General features: G+C 35.8%; 1 protein-coding gene across 1 annotated transcript in view; it reads right to left on the reverse strand.

Moving 5' to 3' along the window:
- Positions 1–27,310, reverse strand: part of MALRD1 (MAM and LDL receptor class A domain containing 1) — a 246,477-nt gene that overhangs the window by 92,414 nt on the left and 126,753 nt on the right. The window contains exons 26-27 of the mRNA XM_031052491.2: positions 26,357–26,602; positions 23,383–23,540 (exon numbers count right to left, since the gene is read on the reverse strand). Coding sequence (XP_030908351.2) covers positions 23,383–23,540; positions 26,357–26,602 — 404 coding nt within the window. The remainder of the gene's footprint in view (positions 1–23,382; positions 23,541–26,356; positions 26,603–27,310) is intronic.

A 27,310-nucleotide genomic window follows, 5' to 3' on the forward strand; every position in this document is an offset into this window, starting at 1 on the left:
TACAATGCGGGTGCACCAGATTCAGTTGCTGTGAACTATGATACATAGATATGATGTCAGCAAAAAAAAGTAAATATTTGCAAAAATTTTCTTTATGTCCAAACGCATTTTGCTTTATGACTGTGTGGCTAATGAGAAATGAGAAAATTTTTGCCAGTCTTATCAAAACTCATTAGTACTCCAGCTAGGGTTCCTGAAACCACTGTGATGCATCAAACAGCTAAAAGAAATGCGTAACAAAGGTTCTAAGTAAGTAGAACATGAACAAGCAAAATCTAAGGAAAATAGAGACAACAGTAAAAATAAGCAGGGAGGCAAATTAATTACATGTCTTTATACATGGTGAATCTGAATTCCATCAGATTTATGTTAATAAGATCCTCATGCATATTTATGATGAGAAAATGAATCTTTGTGTTTACATCTCATATTATGAATAGGTAAGTGCAGACAAGTTTGGCTAAAAATATTAATTCTTTCTGAATGACGGAACTCACAGAATTATTATCTTTCAGAAGGAGGTTCTCAGACCTACCAAAATGTAGAGATACTGAAGTATGGCTTGACAATGATGTTCTGGAAAATCGTCATTAACTGTAAGGGCATCAGTTTAAAACAATGACAACTTTACTTGAAATTGCTTAACAGGAAAGAAAACACAGAGAATGGTCTCCACAACTACATGAAAAAGTCATAGATATTTAGCTGAACAGCCCTGTTGCTGCACACTACTAAGTGTTGGACCAGTGGTGATAGCAGCCCTTTATTAGTCACAATGACTGACCACACAAGCACTTACAGTGGCAAGTGTAAGTCTTGTTTATTCAGTTATGTATCATTGGTTTAAAGCAAATGACATGGTCTGTTGAAGAGGAAGTAACATAACAGCACCTCTTTTGCACCACTAATTCTACAGTTGATGACAGCTGGTTCTGATTTTCTCAATGTATTTCTCCCAGTGATTCTCCCGACTTTATGTGCCATGATGTCAGAAACCCATTTTTTTAATAGAATCGTAGAATCTCATAACATCTCAAGTGGAAAGGGACCTGTAAGTATCATCGAGTTCAACTCCCTGCTCCTCCTACTAAAAGTAAACCATATGACCAAGAGCATTGTCCAGGTGTTTCTTGAAGTCTGACAGGCTTGGTGACTTGATCACTTCCCTGGAGAGCCTGTTCCAGTAACCAGCCCTCCCCTTTCAGGCCTATAATCAATGCAATTAAGGGGGACTGGGATCAGAACAAGTGTGAGACCCTTTCTAAAACTTCCACTTATGTTTCAACCTGGAGACACAGCCTGGAAGACCCTTAACACTGAGCTCAAAAAGAGTAGATACAGTAACTGAAGATGATTTTAAGCTTGTCAAATCTATCTTAACTTTACTTGTAATATTCCCTTTTTATCAAATACGTAGTCAACAATTTAACTTAATTATTTCAGTAACTCAACAATACCTATCACATTCATTCATTTTTAATAACCTCCAAAAGCATATTACATATTATCTGGTAACTTATTAAGTCTACAATGATCTTCCATCTGTCCAGGACATAAACAAACAGGATGGTTATGATAAGTTACATTTAGCTTTAAAATCTCCAATATGGAATAGAAAACCAAAAGTTAGAAGACAAACACTTTTTAACATTTAATCCACTTATTCTATACAGAACCTCTTCTGTTTGCCCTTGAGAACTCTTTGAAATGGGAAAATTTCCTAAACATTATTTGTAATAACTGATTAATTTTACAGAAGTAGCTCAGTGCTGCATATTAGTGGTGAATTTAGACTTAAATGGAGCGAAAAGTAATATTACTAAATGATAAGGGAATTGCTGTCATGCATTTAAGAGAGAGAAAAAATCAAAACTTATATCTATCCCAACGTTAAGCCCCAAATCTATAAAAAAATACATGTGTTTAAGTTTGGATGTATGGAAGTCAGTGGAGCTTCTTAAAATATATAGAGATAAATATTTAGGCAAAATCTAGATTAAATGCAGCACAGTTAACCAGAATATGAGCCTCACATCTGCCATTAGGCTGATTTTGATCGATTTTGTATTATATTTTATTACATGACATTCTGTTACATTTATGATGTTGATTTTGTGTAAAGGATGCTGTGAGTAACAAACAATAACGTTCAGGTATTTCTTTAGAAAGATCCATGTAAAAATGTTGTAACAATCAATTTGTATGTGGTATCATAGCCATAAAATATCAAGTCTTACACTGCTACAGGAACTGTGACATTTCTTTTCTATGGTGAGACACTGAAATACTTTTTGCAAGGAAAAATTATTTTTAGATACAAACTTTACAACAGAAATGACAGCCTTCTTGCTCTTCACAAATTTTTGAACAAGAGTATACAAATAAAACATAGAAGAGAGTGACATGTTTTTTTTCCTGTCTGGGTTCAACAGCAGCATTTCGTATACAACAGCAGCACTTCATAAAGCATGAAAGGCTGATTTTTCACCTGCTCCGCTACAGTTCTATGTAACAAAACAAAAAAGCAGCTTCATGCCCTGCATAAATGTATGAAGGCTGTTCTAATCCAGAATTAAAAGTCCCTTTAAAAACGCAAGCCCTGCACATTGTGTGCATGAAACAGCCAAGGAAGAGGTGGGAAAGGGAGAGACAAGTTTGGCTCTTGTCCTCTCCTCAGACCCAGACAGCGGAGCTGGCTTCTCTAAGGGGTTTGAGCCTTACAATTCTTCTGAATACATACTTGGCATGAGAGGATCAGTATTTGTAAGCTTTGCAGATTCCATTTCATGAATTATTGTTCTGTGTTTTCTGCATTTTCCAGCCATTTAATATGTCTGGTCCTTTGGCATTTCTTTCATATCTTTGGAATGTGTTTGCTTCTAAAAGAAACAAAACTATGGCCTAAGGGGAAAAAAACCCAACAAACCAAAACCCAAACAGTCTGCGCTTTGACCTGCCCATTATATCCAGAAATCCTTTGATTTTTTTTTACTCTCATATATGTGTATTAATGCATGAAAGTTATGTAAAAGGTATATATGACAATCAGAGGAAATCTGCTCAGCATACATGAGGCTGCAGCCACAGTGTCACCTTTTTATTTTTGAGGAAATTCTTCTACTGGCACATACTCACACTGAGTGTCTAGATTGCTTTTCAACCTGGGATGGTGGCAAAAGGCCCAGTATAACTCTATGCTCCAACAGACTTATAAAAGACAGTTAAGGACTGTGGCTTTGGTGGAAAGTATCAGAGCTGCCTCTGTGCGTGTGGGTTGATTATGTGGGCTGTTGGTTAGGGTGGCAATCCCATTTTCCGGTCACCCTGCAGAAGTCTAGCTTCAGGTGGTCCTTTACCAAAAAAAAGAAAAAAAAAAGAATGAAAAAAAGAAACAGGCAGTCCCCTTCTGCATTGTAAGCATCATAACCTAGGCTCCTACCCTGCTTTGCTACACTTAAATTGTACATAGTCCCAGTCTCTCTTTTGTTCACACCAACACTTTTACATCGAAGCCACATTATTATCTTCCTTATGTCTCATTACATTTACCTTGGCATTCCTTCCAGTTCAGATTCCTCACACACTACCTTATATTCCTAAAACCATGTCATCATCTAGTTTCTCATTTGCATCCTTTTATTGCCTGTCTTTTACTTAAGCAGTGTGATAGACAAGATTCTCCCATCACGTAAACCAGCAGCCTACCATCTGCAGCCAAAGAGGGCTTTCCAAAGTAACATAAAAAAATAGCATCCAGGAACCAGTGTATATGAAAGGAAAACCCCTTATTTTCCAGAGAAAAGGCTAAGCTGCAGTTCTGAACTATGAGAAAATTGTATTTTTTTTTCTATTACATATTTGCAAATTATTGAAAGAGAAGAGAGGGCCTCAGATGTCACTGACACAGAATGCACAAGCAAAATATTTTTGCATAAAAGCTTGGTCAAAGTCTATATTTTTAGCAAGACATCTCATACGACAGTAAGATGGTAACAGTGACACATCACTACTAACACGACAACCACCAGATTTTTTCTGTCCAGATTAAAATCTCATACACTCTCTTCAATATCTTTCTATGGATGTCTCTCACCGTTGAGCAGAAATGTTGCTAAAATAGCCTAATCTTTCTTCTTTATGTTTCCTTTTATGACTTGTGAAGAGCACCACAATCTGTATGCCACTCAAGCTTATAATTTTTCAGTGCTAAAATCCTTCAAAATTCTTATGTGTTTTATTAATATTTTGTAAACATTCAGCATAACAACTCAAAAAACATCGTCAGTTAAAATTCAGAAGCTCTCATTGGATAGTGGCTTCCAGCCAGTTCTTGCTTTATGATCTATAGAGCCCATTTGTTAGACTACTTTGCCTCTGTGAACTTATTTCACCTTCTCTAACTGAATTCTGTCTATAACGCCAAAATAAACAATTTGAGGGTATATTTTACACTATAGTACCAACTTTATCTTTTGTTAATTATCAGAAACCTTCTTATGCTGTTCTAACTCATGATACAGGAATACACTGCTGCTTTATTACCTATCCAAACGTAAATAATGCATGCTTCCTACCGAGCCCCATCCTTGTTCTGGGAAAAGGACTCTCTAAATATTCCTGCTTCCTTTGCAAGTGAAGTCTAGAAAAATCTCTTGCCAGCATTAAGAGATGGATTTACTTCTGTGACTCAGCCATGACCAATAGCTGCTTCAAATTTGAATCAGCGTGTCCTTTCAAAAGACCACCTTGATACGTGTATATACCTATCGATACTTCAAGTATTTCAGAAGGCAACAGTACATTGCTGAAGTATCAATAAAACCTCAAGTATTAAAATAATTCTTGTTCTTGAGATCTCAGATGGTTTTGTTATGCAAATTCATAGGGAACCATTATAAATTCATAGAAGGAAAAGAGGTTCAGAACATTGTTACATGAAGAAACAGAAGCTTTACTATGTAAATACAATCATAGCATTCATAGTCCAAATGTTTCCATAGATCAAATATAAAACAGCTGTATGACTTTGTTGTCTCTAAACTGGAGAGTGGATTTGATGAATGGACCACTCAGTGGAGTGGGACAATGAGAGAACAACTTCAAACTGAAAAAGAGAAGCTTTAGATTAGGTCTTACGAAGAAATTCTGCACTATGAGGGTGGTGAGACATTGAAACATGTTGCCCAAAGAAGTTGTGGGTGTTCCATCCCTGGAAGGCCAGGTTGCACGGGGCTTTGAGCAACCTGGTCTGGTGGAAAGGGTCCCTACCTATGACAGGGGGTTAGAATTAGAGGACCTTTAAAGTCCTTTCCAACCCAAACCATTCTATGATTCTATGATGTTCCCCAGTTGTACCTCCTGATAGACAGAAAGTTGGTTTGTTATCAAAAAAGCTAACCTGGTAAAAAATTTAGTCAAATTTATCGAGAGTGTCCATCAAATTCTCATATTTCCATCCATATTCTCATTATAGGTCTGGATTGCTATAAGCTGATTTGTTCCATTCCAGAGTAGTGGGAAGGGAGGGAGCCAGTAGTCTCAATAGTCTTAATCATCACCTAATCTTTTTGCAAACAAAAACAGTTAAAGAGGATTATTTGTTGGTCATACCCATAAGGTTTACAGGACAAGCGAACCACAGTCAACAACAGATCACCTGCTAGTTTATAATGCGTATTTCTACTTTGAACTTATTTCTTCATGACATGTGGTCCACTATTTACAATGCAGATTATACATATCATTTCTTCCCAAAACCACACACCAAGACCACTAAAAACACGTGTCAAAGAGAGTTTTCATTTAAGTCTCTGAAATGTTTTTGCATGTCACTCTATGGGTTGAACATAGTTGAAGGTTAAACTGAGGTGATGAACCATCAAAAAGGAAGATCTAACAGTAAAAGTCATATTTTTCTGCTGACTTGTAGTAGTAGGTTCTGGTCTTCCACTGTACCATCATGCTGAACAATAAACACTCTCAGAAAATAGCAAAATTACTTCTAATAAGACCACAAACTGTTTAGACCTGTTGATCTATATGCCTAGCCATACAGGAAAATTTCTGTTCATATTCAAAGGATTTTTTGATCTACTTTCTGATAGTCTGAGGGGAGTTATTTCTTAAAAACTTCATTACACGGAAATTCAGAGCATTTTTCATGATTGTCTTCATCTGGAGAACCATCTCAAGTGCTTATAATCTCTCTTTTGAGTACTTCAAGGAGAAAGTATATCTTACTGGGCTCAATATTCTCATTAATTCACCTGGGGATACTAAGAATAAAGGTGAGGGATGGATTTCTTTCTTTCATAGAATCTCTTTTATTTTGTGGTTGAGTTTAAGAGTTTTCCTATGCAGCAGAAACCACCATTATTCTCAAGGCTACATTTCTAACAGTCAAAACAATATTAGGAACGGAATCCAAACATGCAAAAGGACTGTGCACTTTTCCATTATTGGATGGTGGAAAGAAGCTTCTTATGAATATACTCTCTGTCAGAAGAATGTAAGTATTCCAAATGTAATGAAGAAGGTTCCATTATGAGACAATCTGCTTTGTTGTGTCTGCTGGGAAATAGAAATGAAACCCAGATTTTGTTCTTGATCTGCACCTCTCCTACTATTCATGTTCTGAGTTGGATTCAAAATACCTCCCTAGTTCATTTGCATCTGATATGTAATTCAGCAGAGCTACAGGAAATGAAGCTGAGCTTACCAAATGCACGGAGGCAATAAAAATATTTGCTCAATATTTCTGAACTCTTCAAATATACTTGAGGGCTTTTTAATCAGGCAGAATATTTTCAAATGATTCATTAGAAACTATTAACTGTTTATTACCAATATGATAAGAAGACTTTTAGGTTTCACTGTATCCAAAGTCTTTTTCTACAGCATCTTCAGGCTTTTGAGAGGAGTCAGACTCTCTGCATACTCATGCAGTTAGGAAAAACCTTTTCTCCTCTGCTTTCAAATTCCTTTGAAAACAGTATCTTCCTGGCAAGCTGTTACCATCCAGAGTTTTTAAAACAGTATATGTATTATGCAAAGCACCAGCAGATAGTATAGAAAAAACACAATGTGACTAACTGTCACAACTTACTTCTATAGTTTGTGATTCATGGTAATCCCTCTATTTTACAAGTGTATTTCAGGAGGATGGTTTATTTTTCAGGCTATTCCTTCTTGGTTTAGAATCAAGTGTATTTTCATAGTGTGCAAATGAAGTTAACTAATCAACCTGGTTTTAAAGGAGTTTTACTTTCCTTGCCATAGTATCGTCATTAAAGCATTTTGATGGCTGGCCAAGTAATTTAAAGATGAAGTTTCACATGATGCATCTTCCTTCCCTGTTTTCTCCTTTCATTCAACAAGGACTGGAGTAAAGGCCTTCACTTTTACATAAATATCAAAGAAACAAGAAATGGAAGAAAGAAAAAACACAGCTTTTCATCATTTTCCCATATTTTGAAGTCCTTTTCTATTAAGCTGTATTTCTGCAAATCACAGAACAGTATTTTTTCTAATATCATCTATCTACTTATTTAGGTTTCGTTGCTTAAGAGTGAGTTCTATTTCAGAAGATTCTGAGCACCTTCACAGATTTGGGTGGTTGCTACATTAACACCAGAGAATACTTGCTTCTTTTTAAAGATCTCAATTCCTAGTATTATCTCTTTCAGACATAGCTAGGAAAAAAAAAAAAAAGACGCATTAAAATGCAATAAAACTGAAGACTGATTCTGTTTAACAGAATCTTATCCTAGAAGAAAATTATGTGATTATTGTGTCTTCTTCACCTAAAGTTATTTTCAAAGCATGAGAGATTCTATCTTTTTTTTTCATTTCTCACTGATTTTCTCTTACTAAAAGAATATTGTGTAGATTATTTGGAAACAGTAACTTAACCCTAGAGTTTGACCTCATAGAACATTCAAGCAAAAAAACACTCTACATCATATAAAACTATGACATATAACTTAACCCTAGAGTTTGACCTCATAGAACATTCAAGCAAAAAACCACTCTACATCATATAAAACTATGACATAGAGTAGTAAAGTCTTAAAATTGTCTAAATGGGTTAAAGAATGAACTGAAGTCAAGTTTTTTTCAACCAAGATTTGAATTTTAGGTTCCCCTTTTCTTTCCTTTCTTCTCCTTATCCATTTTTTTTTCTTCTTTTCTCTCCTTACTTCATGGTGACATAAACAAAATAAGAGCAGACAATAAAGTCATAAAGAGGGGAGTTATGAATGAGCATGTGTGTCCTCTGGCACACTGTAAATCACCAGCTGATAAATATTCAATATAAACATTTTGGCGTCACTTTATAACAGCACTAGTTACACTAACTCATCTCAGCTTTGACAAGCTACTTTATTTTAGAGAAAGACACATACTCTGTATGTTAAGCGTAAGGTTGGAAAGTGTATGCAAACCAGTGAAATAAAACGTTTGTGCATGTTAATCATGTAGGTAAATCTGAGCACAGCAGCAGTTATTTACTATTCTGCCCTTAACTACTACTTTGAAAATTTGTCTCTCCTATTAAACAGCCCACAGAGACTTGTGGTTAGGATTACCATTACATTTAGAAAATTGAAGCCAATTATCTGAATGCTGAAGCTCCACATTAAACATATCATTCCAAAATTATTAAGTCCACCTGGAATAGCTCTGAAACAAATAAAAACAATTGATTTGTTTTTATATGAAGGGAGAGATTTTTAAACTCAAAATTTACACATTCCATCACTAAACTGAGGGATGCTGAGGGCACATGATGCAGGATTCTGAAATATTTAGCAAATCAAAGTAGCAAAAATATAAGAAGAAAAAAAACAACAAAAAAGCAGATAACAGAACTGCAACAATCTACAAAGTAATGGTCCCCATTATGTTATGTTAGTGATGAGTAAGCAACAGGGTGAGTATTACTTTACAGACCCACTGCTGAAGTGATGAGCTTACTCAAGTTCCGGTGACTTCAATAAAGATTCATGATTCTCAGCACCGCAGTGAATTAAGTTTCTAATTTCTCAGTTATATTTTGACAGGAACCAGAAGCGCTATTTAGCATGTCTCTATCTTCTATAAAAACACTTGAAAAAGAAACATCAAACTGATCAAGTAGTATCTTTAAGACATTATTTGATTCAGGCAAAATGTATACTGGCTTAGTACATTAGTATGCATGAAAAATTGGCTTCGCTTTTAAGGATAACTTACAAAATCACATAATTGCATTTTCACAGTGCATTACAGAAAGAAAGAAAACAGCAAGATGAAACACTGATATTTCAGCCTTCAAGCTTTTTATTAGACAGTCTGCATATATTAGCCTCAGCAGGTTTTCATAATAAGAGTTAATGACAAAGCTCATCCATCCGTCCCTTTCATTTCCTCCTTTGTGCAAAGCATTAAGATGATTTTCACTCTCTGAAATACCTTTTCCCGAACTCTCATTTCCAAAATTAACATCATGGTAACAAAGGAATAGGCATTTCAGCATGGAATGTACCATTCTAATTAACAAATTTGATGAGTAAACTTGCACCACTAATAAAACTCCTTTTTTTAAAATGGACCAGTTTTGGAATTCTGGAATTTCATAGTGAATGCTTTCAGACTATCAGAAAGCATTAACAGCTCACCCTGTGACAACTGCCAGCACTTGCTCTATTTCTAGTAGCTAAATGGTAAGACTCTTGGTTCTGAATTGCTCAAAGTGCTGAGTTGAGAAAATGTTTTTTTAAAAACAGTTTGAAAAAAAGCAACAGGTAATTCGTCTGGAGACAGGATATTGTTTCAGGCAGGCAGCCAATTCAAGGAATGACAATTAAGTTGCTCATTAGCAATGATAAGGTTATACTTTAAAACCTTTTATTTTGGAAAAGATCTATATTGAGAAAGAAAGAATAACTGATTAGTTTTCTTTGAATTTTTCTCTTATAAAACTTTGATTTATCTTGTCATGACCACTAAATCTAACAGATTTCATTATAGCCATCTTTACTTTATAACCAAGCAAAATCATCCCTTTGTTGTTTGCATCTTTCTATATTCCCATTATATTCTTTCCATCAAATATATTTTTATGTGCTTAGGCTCTTAAAATAATTCTTCATTCTATATCCTTACCGATTAGAACAGAGAAACAAAACAACTCCTCTTGCAAAAGAAGATTCATTAGGTACCTTGTACTACTGCATCTTGTTTTCATTTCTTAGCCCTCCTAGCACTTCTTTTTCCTCAAATGCAAAAATTTCTTTTTTGTTTCCTATCATAATCCTCCTTTGTTTGATTTTGGTTTTTAGGTAGCCTAAAGGATACAGTTGTGATTACTTGGATTTCATGTTTGTTCCTTCAGTTCTACTGCTAAGACTGAGTGATAATAAAGGTCAAAACTGTTTTTTAAGACCATTAACATTTAAAACAGTTTAGTTCCATTTTGTCTTAGAACTTCTCACACCTTTGTCTCAATCATGTTTTACAGGTCTCTTCAGATTGTTCCCATCTTAGAACTGAAGCAACTTTAAGTCTCTGGAAAGCCAAAGCTTGGGAAAAAAAAATAATCACAGTTACAAAAACTCTAAAACTACTCTGAACAACAGTTAGAACCCTCCGCTGCTTGCAAGTGGAGGACCTCAGCCTAGTGAAACACAAAGTTCTCTTTGAGTGACACAGTGGGCAGTCAAAAGCTGTGCTGGTGGGACTAACTCGCCTTCTCTGCAACTTTGACAGTGGACAAAGTCAGAATCATTTTTCTATTCACAGTGTTACAGTGTTTATGAAATCAGTTCCATGAAGTGAGAATTATGGAATCAGTCTGTGTGAAAGTCCTCCCAAGCTCTTCAAAATGTGAAGATTTCTTCATGAAAATATTATCATTACACCTGCCTTGAAAAATATAAGCCCCAAGGCAAAGCCAATTTGTCGAAACAAAACATCTGGAAACTTTCAGAGATTTTGTTTTTCTTTTAATCAGTATTACAATTTAGCAATTCACTTCTAATACCACCTTGATTTTGTAGATAAAACGGAATGTAAGGAGTGGAAAAATATATCTTTATATAGATTCTGCTGAGGGAAAAATTAAAAATTTGGAAGAAAAAAAAAGGAAAATAAATGCATATATCTCCTATAAACTAAACATGTTATTACTTCTTTTAAAAAAGGAAGATTCTTATAGGGCAGTATGACCAGTAATAATACTTAAGTCTAGCAATAGTAATTCTTAATTCTTGTACAATGACAAATCTCTCCAGGTTTTACTACATATTTCATCTGTCACTTCTATAAAGTGACAAGTCTGCAGGACAAGGATTAGCATGAATATTCCCTACTAATCATCAAAGAGTATCTTATGCTTTTTTAGATGTATAAGAAGGTGATTACTGTCAGTCAGGTTTCATCCCTACTTTGATGTAGTGGGAGGTTCATTGAGATATAACTATACTTCTTTGTGGCATTTACTTTTACAGCCTATTTGTATTCTGTTTGAATATTCTTTACAATCGAATTGAAACTTTTGGGCTTGTAGAAACACAGAACAGATCCTCTGGGATATTAGATGAACTGGACAGGCTCAGGGGATTCAAAACACTAAGGCTGAAAAAAAGAATAAGCTCTTTACATAGTCATAGCCTGATTAAGTATTTTTAAGCTTCACTGAATTGATCCTGAGGAAAGAGACATCTTTAAGAGGAATGTTCAAGTCCTTACTGTATAATATCTGATGGATAGAACTATTTATTTCTTAGAGAACACCAAGGAACCAGATATCTGGTTTAAATTTTCAATCTGTAGTTATGAAATATATTCTCTACAAATTAAGGGCTCTCGTAACTGACAGATAGAATCATAGAATAGAATCATAGAATAGTTAGGGTTGGAAAGGACCTTAAGATCACCCAGTTCCAACATCCCTTCTATGGGCAGGGACACCTCACACTAAACCGTATCACCCAAGGCTTCATCCAACCTGGTCTTGAACACTGCCAGGGATGGAGCATTCACAACTGCCCTGGGCAACCCTTTCCAGTGCCTCACCACCCTAACAATAAAGAATTTCTTCTTTAGATCTAGTCTAAACCTCTGCTGTTTAAGTTTCAACCTGTTACCCCTTGTCCTACCACTACAGTCCCTAATGAATAGTCCATCCCCAGCATCCCTGTAGGCCCCCTTCAGATACTGGAAGGCTGCTATGAGGTCTCCACACAGCCTTCTCTTCTCCAGGCTGAACAGCCTCAACTTTCTCAGCCTGTCTTTATATGGGAGGTGCTCCAGTCCCCTGATCATCCTCGTGGCCCTCCTCTGGACTTGTTCTAACAGTTCCATGTCCTTTTTATGTTGAGAACACCAGAACTGCACACAATACTCCATGTGAGTTCTCACGAGAGCAGAGTAGAGAGGCAGGATCACCTCCTTCGACCTGCTGGTCACACTCCTCTTGATGCAGCCTTGGCTTTCTGGGCTGTAAGCACACACTGAAGCTGGCTCATGTTCATTTTCTCATTGACTAACACCCCCAAGTCCTTCTCTGCAGAGCTACTCTGAATTTCCTTTTTGCCCAACCTGTAGCTGTGCCTGGGATTGCTTCGACACAGGTGTAGAACCTTGCACTTGGCATGGTTAAACTTCATGAGGTTGGCATCAAGCCACCTCACAAGCGTGTCAAGGTCCCTCTGAATGGCATTCCTTCCCTCTAGCGTATCAACAGAACCACACAGCTTGGTGTCATCAGCAAACTTGTTGAGGGCACACTCAATTACATTGTCCATGTCAGCAACAAAGATGTTAAACAAGACTGGTCCCAACACCGATCCCTGAGAGACACCACTCATTACTGATCTCCAGCCGGACATTGAACCATTGACCACAACTCTTTGCGACCATCCAGCCAGTTCTTTATCCACTGAGTGGTCCACCTATCAAATGCATGACACTCCAATTTAGAGAAAAGAATGTCATGTGGGACAGCGTCGAATACTTTGCACAAGTCCAGGTAGATCTTATGATATTAAACACTTCAGTAAGATTCCCTCTCTTTCCCTACTTCTCTCTCCAACAGCTATCACCTTATATGTTTAAGAACATATAAAGCTATATAAATATAAATATATACCATATGGCAGAGGTATAGAAAATATAAGTTTGTAAACAGATTAATGAGATACTGGTGTTTGCATTACCAGCATAGGATGAAATATTTATGTAAGTATCAAAAAATATTTGCTGAAATATCCAAATTTCAAATATTTCTCCGCTGTCATTCCTAAATCTAGCCAGTGTTGCTTACTGAATGTCACTATACACAGTTACATGTCTACAGGAAGCTATATGGAAAGAAATAGCTACCTATCTTCATAGATGCTTACTTGAGAGTGAGATAAATTGGACTCAAGACTCCCTTTGACACAGTGAGTAAAACCCCACCACCAGAAAGAAAAGCTAGGGTGACTGCCACAGTGGCTGATGTCTATACGCACTGGAGATATTTATAACTTTAAATAACAGGAATCCCACACACACTGGGACAAATGACAATTTAACAGTAAGTCCTACAATCTTAACATTTCTTAGGAAAAAAAATCTGCATGCTGCAGAGTGCAAAGATTTCTTGCTAAGATGCCTTTCCTGTGGCAATATAATTTGCCTACATAAAAGCAAATTGATAGGTCTGAAAACAAGCATGAGAGCAGGCATCAGCCACACTTCCAAGTACGTAAAAGAGAGTTTGTAATAACTTCCAAAATTGTCTTCAAAATTTCAATGACATATTAAACAAATATAAATAAAACTAAGGCAGGCATTTTTTCTCTCCTATTATCTTTTTCATTTCTAATGAAATTCCTACAGATAACCTTCTGTTTCTTCCCAGTGCAGCAACTTTACATAATTCAGTTCTTGTTTATAGTTGCAGTAGTTGCAGTAATCTCAATTCCCCATTTCCACTTCATTTTTTTTCTACATGTTTCACAGTGCAGAAATTCTGTCTGCAGTTATTTAAATGGATTTATTCCCTAGAGTCAATAGGTACAGAGCTAATTATCAGAAGAATATAAATCTTTTTGTCTGTATGAAGGAAATGTTGCAACAATAAAAAAGGTGAATCAAAGGAAAAATATAACCACTGAATGACAAAACAACTGAAAATAGAAGAACTCTAAGAGATATGTGGAAGAACACACTTTCTTCACCCCTCCTACATCAGAAATTCAGTCTGATCACATGTGTACTGAAAGGGTTATTTCAAGATGAAGTCCAAGAAATTTTTATAACAATGGCATCTTGTACATGTGACTGTAAGATATGTAGCCATTAGATTGCCATACTCAGAACATATGAACTAGATGGTATGCTTTAAGGTATTTTAGTATCATTTATCCTGATGCACTTTCTTTTGTCTTGCTACATGGTCTCCTACACCTTTCTTTCTCATATCACCACACCTTATCTGGGTATTATTTGTAAGACTATTCAGGTTCTTCAGCTACACATAGTAAAATTTTCTTTTGAAGCTGAAAAGATTGCCTCTTTAAAGTTGGTCTTTTCAAGACAGCTGGTCTTTTTAGAGTGGTCTTACTGCATCATTATTGTCATGAGATTTTAAATCTTACACTTAATTTCTGTGTACAATAAATCTTACAACTTGGAAGGAGGAGACTGCAATTTGCATAGAGATTAAATTTCAGATATACTGACTTAGACTCTACTATTGACTAAGGTAAAATATAAGGTTAAAAATGTGCATCTAGTCAGTCAGGAAGGATTTTCATTAGTTGTTACCTCCTTTCCATAGCCCGCATTTTTGTTCAGTAGTTTGAGGGCTTTTTTTGTTGTCCCTACTCATTTAGAAAATAAGACCACAATTCCTCTAATATAATCCTCATATTTTGACCACACACAGTTATTCCTGGCCCACACTGGAGACCAGCATTCCATCTAAAGGTTGAATATTTCTCCTTATTTGCTAATTCTGTAAGATCCATACTTTTAACAAAGGTGGGGTTTTTTTCACTCGTGTCAACTCTTGGATATTTTCCATGTCATCTAAAATTCCTAGGGCTACAAGGAAATTAATATCACAAATAGATTAGAAGCCTCAAATAATCTGAGATGTAGGAGAAAAAAAATGCAATTTTAAAATTTTTAGTGTTCATTCCCTTCTTTTAGTGCTCCTGCTGAAGGCAAAATCAAATATGCTTTGCAGACTGCAAAGTTACACCCACATATTCCAGGGACTTAATACAAATGGTCTAATTCCTGATTTTAGTGTTATTAAAGTATCATCTCACTTTACTTCATTAATTCAAACAAAAAATCACACTAGTATGGCTTCTTCAGCCTTCAGAGTAATATTAAAATTCCGTATATGAGTTCCTTGGCTTTTTTTTTAATTTTCCAGATATGGCCTGGCAAAACTTGCACGAACAAGTTGGAAAAGACTGAGGCAAGGTGGGAAGTGCTGAGGGCAAACCTTGTAGGCAAGCAACATAAAGTTACCAGGTTACGGAAAGGCTTGTCTCCATGGTAAGTAAGATAGTGGGAAGAAACTGAAGTCTTTCAAAGCTTCCATTACATCGACACTATCAGTATCTGCTGCAAATGATAACTGCTCTCTAACACAAAGCTTGATGCCAGTGCCTGCAATGATAAGACAATGCTACTTAGAACAGCCTTTCATCTTTCATTTAATTCACCATTATGTAATGCAGTGGAGTCAACCTACAAAAAATACACACACGCAGATGATTACAATCATAAATATAGGTACTAAAAAATACCTAGTCTGACTCTTGCATGAAATGAATTAGAACCAGATACTTCCACCTTTGTGAAATTACAGCAAATATAGAAACACGACTGCTTTGCTTTTTTCTTTTTTTTTTTTTTTCTGAAGCCACTGTGGATTCAAAGCTGAAGGCCAAAAACTGAAAAAAGATTCTGAAAGCATAACAAATAGACTCTTCATGTTAAGACCCTTTACAGATTCATGAAAGTAATTTTAAGCACACTACAGTTTGATACCGCGAGCCTAGCAAAGATCAAAGACTACCAGAAACTAGAACATCTCCTACACACTAAAAAAAGAGCTGCGAATTAAAAATAAAAGTTGCATTAAAGAACTATAAAACTGGAAACAAAGTAATGTTCCACGCTGAGCACTAGTGCTACATGAGTACTTGCTGCAGTTTTGCTAGTATAAGACTGTTCTGTTCAGTCTGCGTTTGACAAAAGGGAGATACTTTTCTCCAAGAAAGATCAAGGGGCCTTGGTTTGTAAAAAAAGAAGGGAAAGTGTCATGGTTTGAGCATGTTTTGAGGGTGTTTTTGTTCAAGGTTTTTTCCAGCCAGGTGGTGGAGGGGAGGCCGGGAGGAAGGAGAGGCAGGACACCTGACCCAGGCTAGCCAAAGAGGTATTCAATACCATAGCACGTGATGCCCAGGATGCATACTGGGAAAGAAAGGGCTGGAGGGGTAGAGCTCTAGAGGAAAATGGAGGAAGGAGCACGCGGTGCTCAGCCGGGCAGGGTGGAGTGAGTTATGGGTCGGTGGCTGGTGGGGTGTTGTATTCTTTTCACTTGCTGTTTGCTGTATCATTATTATTTGTAGTGGTAATGGCAGTGGTGATTCTGTGTTATGCCTTAGCAATTAAACCGTTCTTATCTCAATCCGTGGGGGCTACATTCTTTGGATTTTCCTTCCTAACTCTCCGGGAGTTGGGGGACTTGGTTTAAACCACGACAGAAAGGAAAAATGAAAAACGAAAGATCTTCCACCTTTTCTGAGCTTAAATAGAACTCCTAAAAATGTTCAGTTTCTTTTTTTTTTTTTTCAAGTGGAACTGTTGATCAGGAGAATTGGGATTTCAGGTCTGATCAATGTTATACGCTGTCTAAAAGATATCAACAGGCACCAGGTTGCATGTTTCATTATTTGTTTTTCTTTTAAGAAAAAAAAACAATTAAAATTAATTCTAATTTTAGAATTTAAATTCTAAGTTTACCTATTTAGAAGAAGAGATATGAAAAACTAATAAAAATGCTCAAAACTCAAGGCTATACCTCTATCGCTTTGGCAAAAGTCCTTTTGTCTTCAGAAAAATATGTCTTTTTCACAGCTGCTGTGCAAAAAGGAAATTATTTTAATCTCTGTTGTTTCAGGAAAAATCATTAAACAGCAGCTCTATGATCCTTAAAAGAACTCTGCCCTGTGAGTTAAATCACAACTTTCCCTCTTGAGTGTCTGCCATGAAAAGGGTTAGAAGAGCAAAAAGAGTCTGACCTGCAAAGATCCCAGAGATTCTTCAGTCTCATATGTTCAAAAGCAGCAATGTAACCATCACCTTTGAGACTATGAACTGACAACTCAGTAAAGTAAATCACTTCCAGAGATCTCTGATTAGGGAAATGAGTTCAGTGAAACGACACTGCAGAACTGTGCAGTGTGGAGGAGACTGAAAGTGCATTTTTCATCTGTCACATTGCACAACGTGATGCCAGCCTGGGATAGAAAACGGGATAGCGGTATTAGCCTTTAGAAACAGAGCTATGATGTTACAGGATATTATTGTGCTGCTCTGATAACTCAATACGCATTGTGCTGTTTAAACCTGTCAGCCTGATCAGTTTTCTGACCAGGCACTGCCCTGCCTGACAGACACATGCCCTTACTCACACTAATCCTTTATGACTCTGTCCTTGTCTCCTAAGGGAGAAAAAGGTCAAGTTTTAGAAGAATATAAACAAAGATATGCTTAATAATTTCTATGCAAACAATTTTTCTTATACATGTTTCTAGAAATGTGATGATTTTAAATTACAAATCCTATGATGAACCTCTTGTTTTCAAGAGCGAGATTCCAAAATAAAACTGAGATTCTTTAACCCTTTTTAAAAATACTTCATTTTCTTCCTTCAAAACACATCCGAATGTATTATTCCAGCTCACCAATTCTTTCTAATGAATGCTTAATCTGGTTGCAGTACAAGAATACAATGTATTATTACTTCAAAAATTTAGCTGTGCTGTGCTTTCAGCAAGATCAGTGCATGCTCTGGTGTGTCAGCGTTTGGTTGCGACTCTTCATCTCAGAAATGATGCTCGGTGATGTTATTGCATGATGCCTGCCCATGACAGGTGGGTGGAACAATATGATCTTAAGGTCCTTTCCAACCCAAATCATTCTATGATTCTATATGCTTCTGATAATTTATGGTTAAGAAGACTGAACTAACTTCCTAATACACTCATCTGAGACAATGAATGCACTGAATGGTGTCTGCCCTTATCCACAGTTTTTTCCTTTACATGTAAACATTTTTTTGAGAAATAATGCTTCCACTGAAAACTGACTTATTTCTGTTAGATCGTTGTCTCAGTCTCAATTTACTCGGAGATATGCTTATGTCATGGTGTCAAAATCAGACCTACAACAACCCTGTTTGAACAATGCCTAAGGAGACAGGAAGTGCTGTTTCAGATTCTGTATTCAGTTCAGCAGATAAAGAAATACCTTGCTCTGGGAACTAAAGCTGCCACAAAAGTTAATCTTCCTTTCTTTTTTGACAAGTTAAACTGTAGCTCATGGTATCACCACTAATTTCCTTTAAAGCAGCTGGGACTAAATTAATAACCTCTTACTCTCCATCATTGCTCAGATCAGACATTTCACTGAGTCAAATACAACTTTTAATAACAATTTACAGGTCAACAATGGGAATAAAGAGATTAAAACTGTGTCCTTTTTGAGAGCCATTCATACCCATTAAATAAAGGCCATTACCCCTGTGGTGCTATGTGGGACCAAATTCTTCTGGAAGTGTATTTTGCTGGATTTAATAAAAGAAAACTATCTGAAATTAAAAAAAAAAATATATACTGGGATACAAAGGCAAAAAAAAGAATATTGTAAGCTACTGAGCATATAGCTAGGTGTGGTTATATTTATACTTCACCTCTATACAAATACTAGAAACTTTACACTTCTGCATTAGACTTAAAGGATTTCTCTAAAAGAAATTATTATTTTATAAGAGGGCAACTGAAAAATCTATATGTTTTCTACACTGACTGGAGCATGCTTTGCATGCTTCAGTACTTTACACTCTCAAGTAAAACATTCAAGCAAATCTTTGAAAATTTAGTTTCTTCCTCTAGCTGCATGCAGGTCAGATAATCTGCTTTGAATCTACCTGAACCTAATGAAATCTGTAACTTCTGCATTAATGTGAGGAGTTGATTGTTTTTCATGCAGCTAGTGGGAAGAATCAATGTAGAAATACACAGTCTATTTTAAGCTGTGAAGTAGAGAGCAAGTTGTTTTCTCAGACATTATTCTCGAGTGACTTCCCATAGAAGTAAGGTCAATGATATTGATTTGCAAAAATTTCATTTTCAATTACTCAACCCCAGAAATACAAATGTCCAGAAGACACCAGCTGACATCTGCAGCATCTTCACTGCAGGTTTTCCTGTTAACAGTTGGGGTCAGTAGGCTGCCCCTCTAAAAATAACCAGGGAATTACAAAAACCACCATAAGATATCTATACCTGAGCTGTGGCGCCTACTAAGCTACACATTTCTACAGTAGTAGCCTCTCTACCTTAGACTAGCTAAAAACAACAACAATATCAGGGAACTGTGACAGCTTCCAGCTTTTGCTGAGAATATGCAGCAACCAGGTACCAGTGCCTGAGCAGGTGGAGGATGCTGACTGCTGGCTACAGCTGCCTGTCACCCTGGTCAGATTAGTCTGTCGCTGCAGCAGTATCAACAGGGTCCTGCTTTGCTTGCCCAAATACCATTATGTCTTTTCTCATTTGTAACTGGATGGAATTAATTAAATGCCTGAGTAAGGGCCACTGAAACTTCCTAATGAGATCATGTGTGTATTGGCCTTGTCACAGCAGAAACAGCTACTAATGGCAGATTTCATCTTCTTTATACATCTACATATTTATTTTTAGAGGCTTGTTTCAGAACCTTGAAAGAGCCCCCACTGTGTTAAATCCTAAATTATCTTTTTAATGACAGCGTCTATGTGCAAGGTAATTAACACAGATCCCACAAAAATTATCGACAACAAATGTTTTTAATCCTGTGATTGTTGCTCCTTTCCATTGGTACCTAAGATTTGCTTCTTTTTTATGTCATAAACAGCAGTAGGAAACAATAAATGTATCATTTCTTTCTTCCAAGAATTCTTGCTTGCCTCTTTAGAAGCATGTTTAAAAATAACACCTTTTCTTCTGACTCATGAAATAAACCAGTATTGAGTGCCGAGGAGGAACCCCACCATCATCACTGAAATAGTAAATTTGCTGCACTTTAGCTTCAGAATATCTCCTACAGTGGATTGTATTCTATTAAAGCTGCCATAGAGAAGATTAGAAACATCTCAATATCTCACTGCAATAGCAAAGTTTTAACTAGTTATATACAAATCTCTTCTGGTAATATTCTATTCACCCCCTGAGCTTCTGCACTGCTATTAAAACACTTTCTAGTTTCAATTTGGGTGGATGATGGGCTGGATAGTGCAGCCCCTACAAATAGCTGTAGTGTTAACGTCTTTGATTTGGATGAATGTTGAGGGGGCTGAAGAATACCTAAGGTTTTGCAGCTAGCTCAATGGCCCATCATTTTGATTGAATTATTATACCACATACAGAAAAGTTTAGGATTTATAAGAGGAATATATAGTACAATTACAGGAAGAAAACAAACAAAAAACACCACTAAAAATAAACAAACAAAAAATCCAAAACCCCTGCTCCCCTCCCCCCCCCCAAAAAAAGCAACAAAACAACCAAATCCCAACAACAACTGTAGAGAAATTCCTTTAGAAAATTATTTGCTTTTCTCTAACTACAAACACTAACATGAAAGTCCATGCTTGGCTATTATCCCTTTTATGATCCTGCAGTTTTATTAGTTATATAATCTACTTTAGTATTATGATAGACAATATTCCTAACATTCTGCAGATGCACAAGCAATGCAAATGTTAAGAAAAGACATTTATACATACCATGAACTATGATTTTTTTTTTAAAAAAATCTTTTTTATCTTATTAATTTTCCTCTAGTGTGATATTCAGGAGGATGAGAAATGTCTCTCTCATTCTGCTTCCATACAGCATTTCCTCACCATATTATTCATTACTGTGCTGTTGGTATGTACAGAATTCACTCTCAGTACAACTTTTAATGGACGTGATAACTTTAGCCAGAGGCATCTTGCTAAGCTGTAAATTTCTTGAGATGGTAAATTCCTTCCCAGGTAATCTCTTCATTGCATTTTAGGCTATTCACAATCTACCAATCTCCTTTCACTGGCATTAATTTAACTTTAAATCAAGGGATACTCAAACTGCATGGAAAAACAATGGTGTTGCAGTTTGAACTAGAAGGACAAGTTTCAGTATGACTTGCCATGACTATATGTCCTTTAATTAGATTTTATTCATACAGACACTACTAAATAGAAACTCTAATTGTAACATTGACTTATGAATCCTTATAAGCAGCTTAATGGGTAAACTAGGCTGATCTGCAAAACAATCCTGGATGCAATGATCAGCATAATTTTTCCTATGTAGAATATTTTCTTTAAATTAAAAAAAAAAAGAAGAATAAGCTGTTACTCAGGATCCCTGAAAAGAAAGATTTAAAATAACTTAAAAAGAACATCTAAAAAAATTATTAGGATGGTAAAATTAAGTGAAAATAAGAAAAGGGCAATGTTTCACTGTAATATGTATGAAAGAAAGAAAAACATACAGAATATTCCCAAAAGCTAATGTTACTAATTGTGATCCAAAACATTCCATGAAAGTTACATATTTGCACATTATATTTCAAACAAATATTAGAACCATATTCGTACAGAAAAAAAGAATCTTTACAGGCTCTTATCAACAGGGATACCTACCTAATAAAACTGCTCAGGACAATTACGTAAGAAATAATAAAAAAACTTAATCCCTTTGTCCATCCTAAGGGTGGCAAAAATAATTAAGGATAATTAATAATTAAGAACTACTGGACTTGAACCTTTATGAGACAATATCCCAACAGGGAATAAATGTCTCCTTGAAACTAATTTTAGGTGGTGTGGTTTGTTTAATTTTCTTTTATTTCACTTTTTGTCTCCTGTTTAAGAGAAGTATTTGAATGTGAATTCTTAATTTCACTTTATATAATAAAATAAGGTAATTATTTTTCTGTTTTTAATGCAACTGTCCATGCTGCGATATACTTAATGTGATAATTACTGTATGCAATCAACAGTGATAATTTAAGTGCAAACTACTCACATATATCTAATGCAGCTGCTATATATTTTGCATCAGTTTGTTTGCAAGTTAAAATTAAGTTTGCAATTAAAATTAAGTAATCCTAAAATGCTCCTAAATAAAACATCTGAGTTCTACAAGATACACCTTTGAGTAAGGCAAGGAGAACAGAATTTGAAGTTTAAGTCAAAATAAATGTTTAATTTTGCACCTTATTAATTGTGAGTAATGAGATTTATTTTTGCTTTCATTTTTTCTTAGATTGCAAAAGAAAAGTTATTTTCAATTTTTTTTTTTAATCTACTTGCATCCTTTATGGATTTGAGCTCTTCTACAAAAACGGCTGTATAAATAATATATGCTTTTCATACACAATCATTAATTTCTGCATTTTACTTAGAATCACATTATCATTTAAAACATGCTTTTATCATTTAATCATTTTTCAGTTTAAGAAACAAATGGAAAAGCCGATTTTCAAAGAACTTATCAGTTTTATTTGTAACTCAATACAAGTAAATAGCTAAATAGTAGGGGGGTATAAATAATATTTTTGTCATCTCATGTTTAGTGAAGAAAATGCCACTTCTAAAGAAAATTGATTCTATATTCTGCACCTGTCTATGTGAAAATAGATATAATTCAATGAAATAATTCTTTTCCATTTTATTCTCACTGTATGCATGTTGGTAATTCATTTGTTTTGGTGGATGTCACCCCATCGGAACAATAAGATTGTGTTACTGATTTCTACCAATAGGAGTAGCAGCAAAATATGAAAATAGCTCTCACATGGAAAATACCAAAGATAAAGTACCGCATGTGAAGAGGGAAAATGGAAAGAGGCTTTAAAAATATTTTCTGTGGCTTTTCAGAGGAACTTGTTTTGGAAGAGAAATAGTAAAAGCATTTTTAGGACACCGGAATAATAAAACTAGGAGGCACATAGGAGCTCTCTTAAGACTAAAAGCTGAATAAGACAATGACAGAGTGCCAAAGCACAATGCTGGAGCACATCCACCTTTACAGATATCAGATATTCAAAGAAAAAGTTGTTTTTTTTTTTAATTACCTTAATCAGAACCTGAATGCATCCCATGGCTTTTGGTGACTTGAAGTACCAGAAGCTCATCACACAAGTCCCACTTGATTCTTTCCATCTGGAACTCTTCACATGGGCTTTTTCATTTTTCAGACCTACTGCAGTGGCCTCAAGATACAGGAATTGTCCTGAAATTAGATGATGTATTACTGAAAAATTGGTTTAGACTTTCAGATTAGATTCCAAAACTCAGCAACATAAATGCAGAGACGTATGAAGCATACTTCAAATATAGGACCTATACCTGTGAACCTTGATTTAGGATAAAAACAACCAGATCACATTCCTTGAGTACTTGTTTTATAAGGAATAAACTGGGAGCAGCTAAAGATTTGGGTGAGCCTGTGTAGGAGAGCAAGAACACTTCTATATTTCCTAGCTTGATTACATGTCTTTTCCCAACAGCATTAGTTGCTACTTTGACAGTACATCATGCAATAGCCACATTGTGGTAAATTTCAGGATGAAATTTCTGAAAGATAACCTTCAAAACAGTGAGGCACCCTACAAAAAAACCTGTAACACAGGCAAAAAATCTTCATGTATTTATAAATCATTAGGTGTCCCTAATGACTCGTATTGCCTATGGTGATCTGTACTTTCAAATGTATGAATATTAACTCATTTAAATAACGCAGTTGGAGGAAACCACAATAAGATGCTACAGTTAATATTTTCAAGCAGTGTTATGGTCCTTGAGTTTTCTTTTTTTTATTCTTAATCAGAAGTATAATATATTATGCAAGTTTTTAAACTCATTTTTTCCTTTGCACAAAAAACAAGTGTGTAGTTCACATAAACATAAGTGTAGCATAAATAACACACTTAAATTATAATTGCACATCTACTAAAGTATTAGGCAAAGAAAAATTACTTCATTAGCAGCAAAGTTCACTTATCTGGCTAAGTTACAACTGTAGATGCCTGCCATAACATTATGGGATGAGAAATTTGCTTTTTCCCTGAGGTCAAGCATATATTTAACAAGTGCAGTGACATAATCATAATAACTTTTTAAAAAGTAAAAATTAGAAAATGCAACTTATATTTTCTCCATCTGCTATTTTTTGTGTTAAACAAGCCACGGACATAAACACTATGAGATATCAAGCTATAACATTGCATCAGTGTCTGCTAGAAAGACATGGTTAGACTGGATTAAGGTGCTGGGCATGTCAATGTTTGTTAGTGCCTATTTCATATTAGGCAAACGACTTTTGTTGGAAACCAAGCCAATCCAGACCAAAGCAACCCAATCCAAAAAAATTTCACAGTCATCTTTGAAAAGAAATTTGACTGATTAAAGCAGCAGACCCCTGGAAACTCTGGAAAGCCCCTTGACCTGAAGACTGTGACTAGCACTGTGGGACAGTGGACTGATTACAGCTAGTCAAGCTTGGCTAGGAGATTAAAAGAACAAAGAGCTTAATTCCAAACAGAATGATGTAATTCTAGTCATAAGAAAATTTTCAACATTTTCATGTTGGAAACAGAGGTGCTGATATGGGAGTTGGAGTTGAGTGTTTCATCTAATCTCAAAAGCTTTGCAAGTGAGCACTGAAATTTGTCATTGTAAAAGGATCAGCCATTGAATACTCCAGTATTCTTTACCATATATGACAAAATTTTAATATCTAGGTTGAATTTTGTTTTGGTTTTCTCATGATGAACAAAATTATTAAGTGCTACCAGTTCTAAGAATACGACCACATACCACCTTCCCTGGTAAGAAGTTGACCACATGAAAATTATAAAAAGTGAAATAAATTCTAAATATACTTATTTGAGAACATGATTTCGAGACTATGAAACAGTTCTTCAGGAAGAAATGGAGAATCTGACCTGTGTGATTACTCACCACAACAATAACACAACAATAACACAACTTTCAGATTATAGAGTGGATTTCTACATTTGAGAATTAGATCAGCAGTAATTTTATTCATATGTGGGATATAACATACAACATACAATTGTAAGTTGTATGTTGTAACAAATACTAAGGAATTCAACATGCATAGCACAAAGATAGATAAATCTGTGTTCTAACAGAACTGGCTATTTTAAAAGCCAAATGAAAGAGAGGGAAACATTGAAAAGCATTTTTTTTCTACTGCATCATACTTTGAGATCAGCAAAATGCAACCCAACTGGGCTGTTTCAAAATTTAAAAATATATGAACACCGAGTCTTTGTGATAATTTTTGCCCGTTTCACCCTCAGCCACCTTGGCAAGCTTTCACTAGCCTCTGAGTTTCTACATATCTTCAAGTAAACTTTGTTTTATTTGGTTTTGTCCTTCAGCATTCAACATTCAACAACTACTAAATACAAATTATACACCTTTGTGCAACTCTGCATATTTCAGCTTAAGATCAATTCATAATATTTCAGTTTAAGATCAATTCTGAGCTATGGGACTTTCAAAGACATGAATGCATGGAGCTTGCAGAAAGGAAAAGGACAGGTGACTGGGTGGTTTGGCCAAAACAAAGCAGAAGCTGCAGTACCGCTAGCAAAGAAGGTTTATTTATTTAAATATATTTATTTAACATTACCTAAAATTAGACTATGAATAGCCACTATGAGTAACTTAAAGCTTCCTGGTAATGAGTTCAAGCTCTGGAGGAGCAGGACCCAGTAAATCTCACACCTGAGCTAACTCACCTTTTCAAGCTGCAGTTGGACCAAATACCTCTCTCCTGACAAGTAACAATTATTTTGCTTGAGTCAGCAACACTTACAGGAGAAACAACTGAGAATCAGATTTTCCTAACTTAAAATAATTTTACAACAGTAATTGATATTTTGATATTGTTACACATCTATTTCATTAAAAATGACACTGTGATTAGACATGTTAGAATCCCCCTGCTGCATGTGAAGGGCTGTATGAGGAGCTCCAAAATGACAATTACACCTTGCTTGTGAGTTGACAGCATACCAGTTCTGTTTCCAAATGTATGGTCCCTGGGAGGTCTAAGATTTTGAGACGAGCCGACACCCAGTACCCAGTTAAAACTGTCTGCCAGGGAATTCTGCCAGCCACATCTGCCGTTCTCAAAGGTGCAGGAAGTTCCGCATTCACTCTCATCTGTATTATCCCCACAGTTGTCTTCAAAATCACAGCTTTGTTCTGGTCTGTAACACTTGCCATTCTGACATTGCAAATAGCCATGTGAGCAGGAGCCTGAAAAGAGAAGAATGAGGGTGTTCTGGTGAATCACACTGCCATGCATCCCAGCAAGGTTACTGGAAGGTTACATCTCTGAGCGCTTGATATTTAGGAGGAGGGTGGTCCAGAGCAATTTTAATAAAAGCCTTTGGTTCCCCTGAAGTGCCAATCCATTATCAGTTTATTTCTTTTGTATTTTGTCAAGAGATTGTCTAAATAAATGACTGCTTATAAAGCCTCTGAGGGCAAGTTCCAGCCAAGCATTCCTTCACTAACAAAGCTTTCTAGTCTGACTTAATTGCTGACATTCTCCTTTCATGTTGTGGGATTAAACCATTTCATTTCTGCTGCAAAGTTGAGCTTAGTTTAGCAGCCCCAATTTGGAAGAAAAAGAGAAAAAGCTTTTCTATTTTCACTGAAGAGGTTTGCCTTTTAATGGATTTTTTTTTAAGAGTTCAGTGGGTTGATGCTCTCCTTTCTGTGCAGTATTCCTGGCATTATTGAGGGCTAATTCTTCTATTGTACAGCATAAAAGTTGTACAACTCATTTTACAGGATCCATTTCCAAGCTTCATGTTTTCATTTCAGATCAGTTTCTGCAGGGCTCTGGATAAAAAGCAGCCACTTCTGTACAGTCTCTAATCAGGAAGGGAGACAAAATTTTGAATGAACCCTCACTATTTCTTTTGGCCATCCTGCTCTGCCAGAAAAAATAAATGCACA

This window comes from Melopsittacus undulatus, chromosome 1 (genome assembly GCF_012275295.1).
Source record: "Melopsittacus undulatus isolate bMelUnd1 chromosome 1, bMelUnd1.mat.Z, whole genome shotgun sequence".
Classification (NCBI taxonomy): Eukaryota; Metazoa; Chordata; class Aves; order Psittaciformes; family Psittaculidae; genus Melopsittacus; species Melopsittacus undulatus.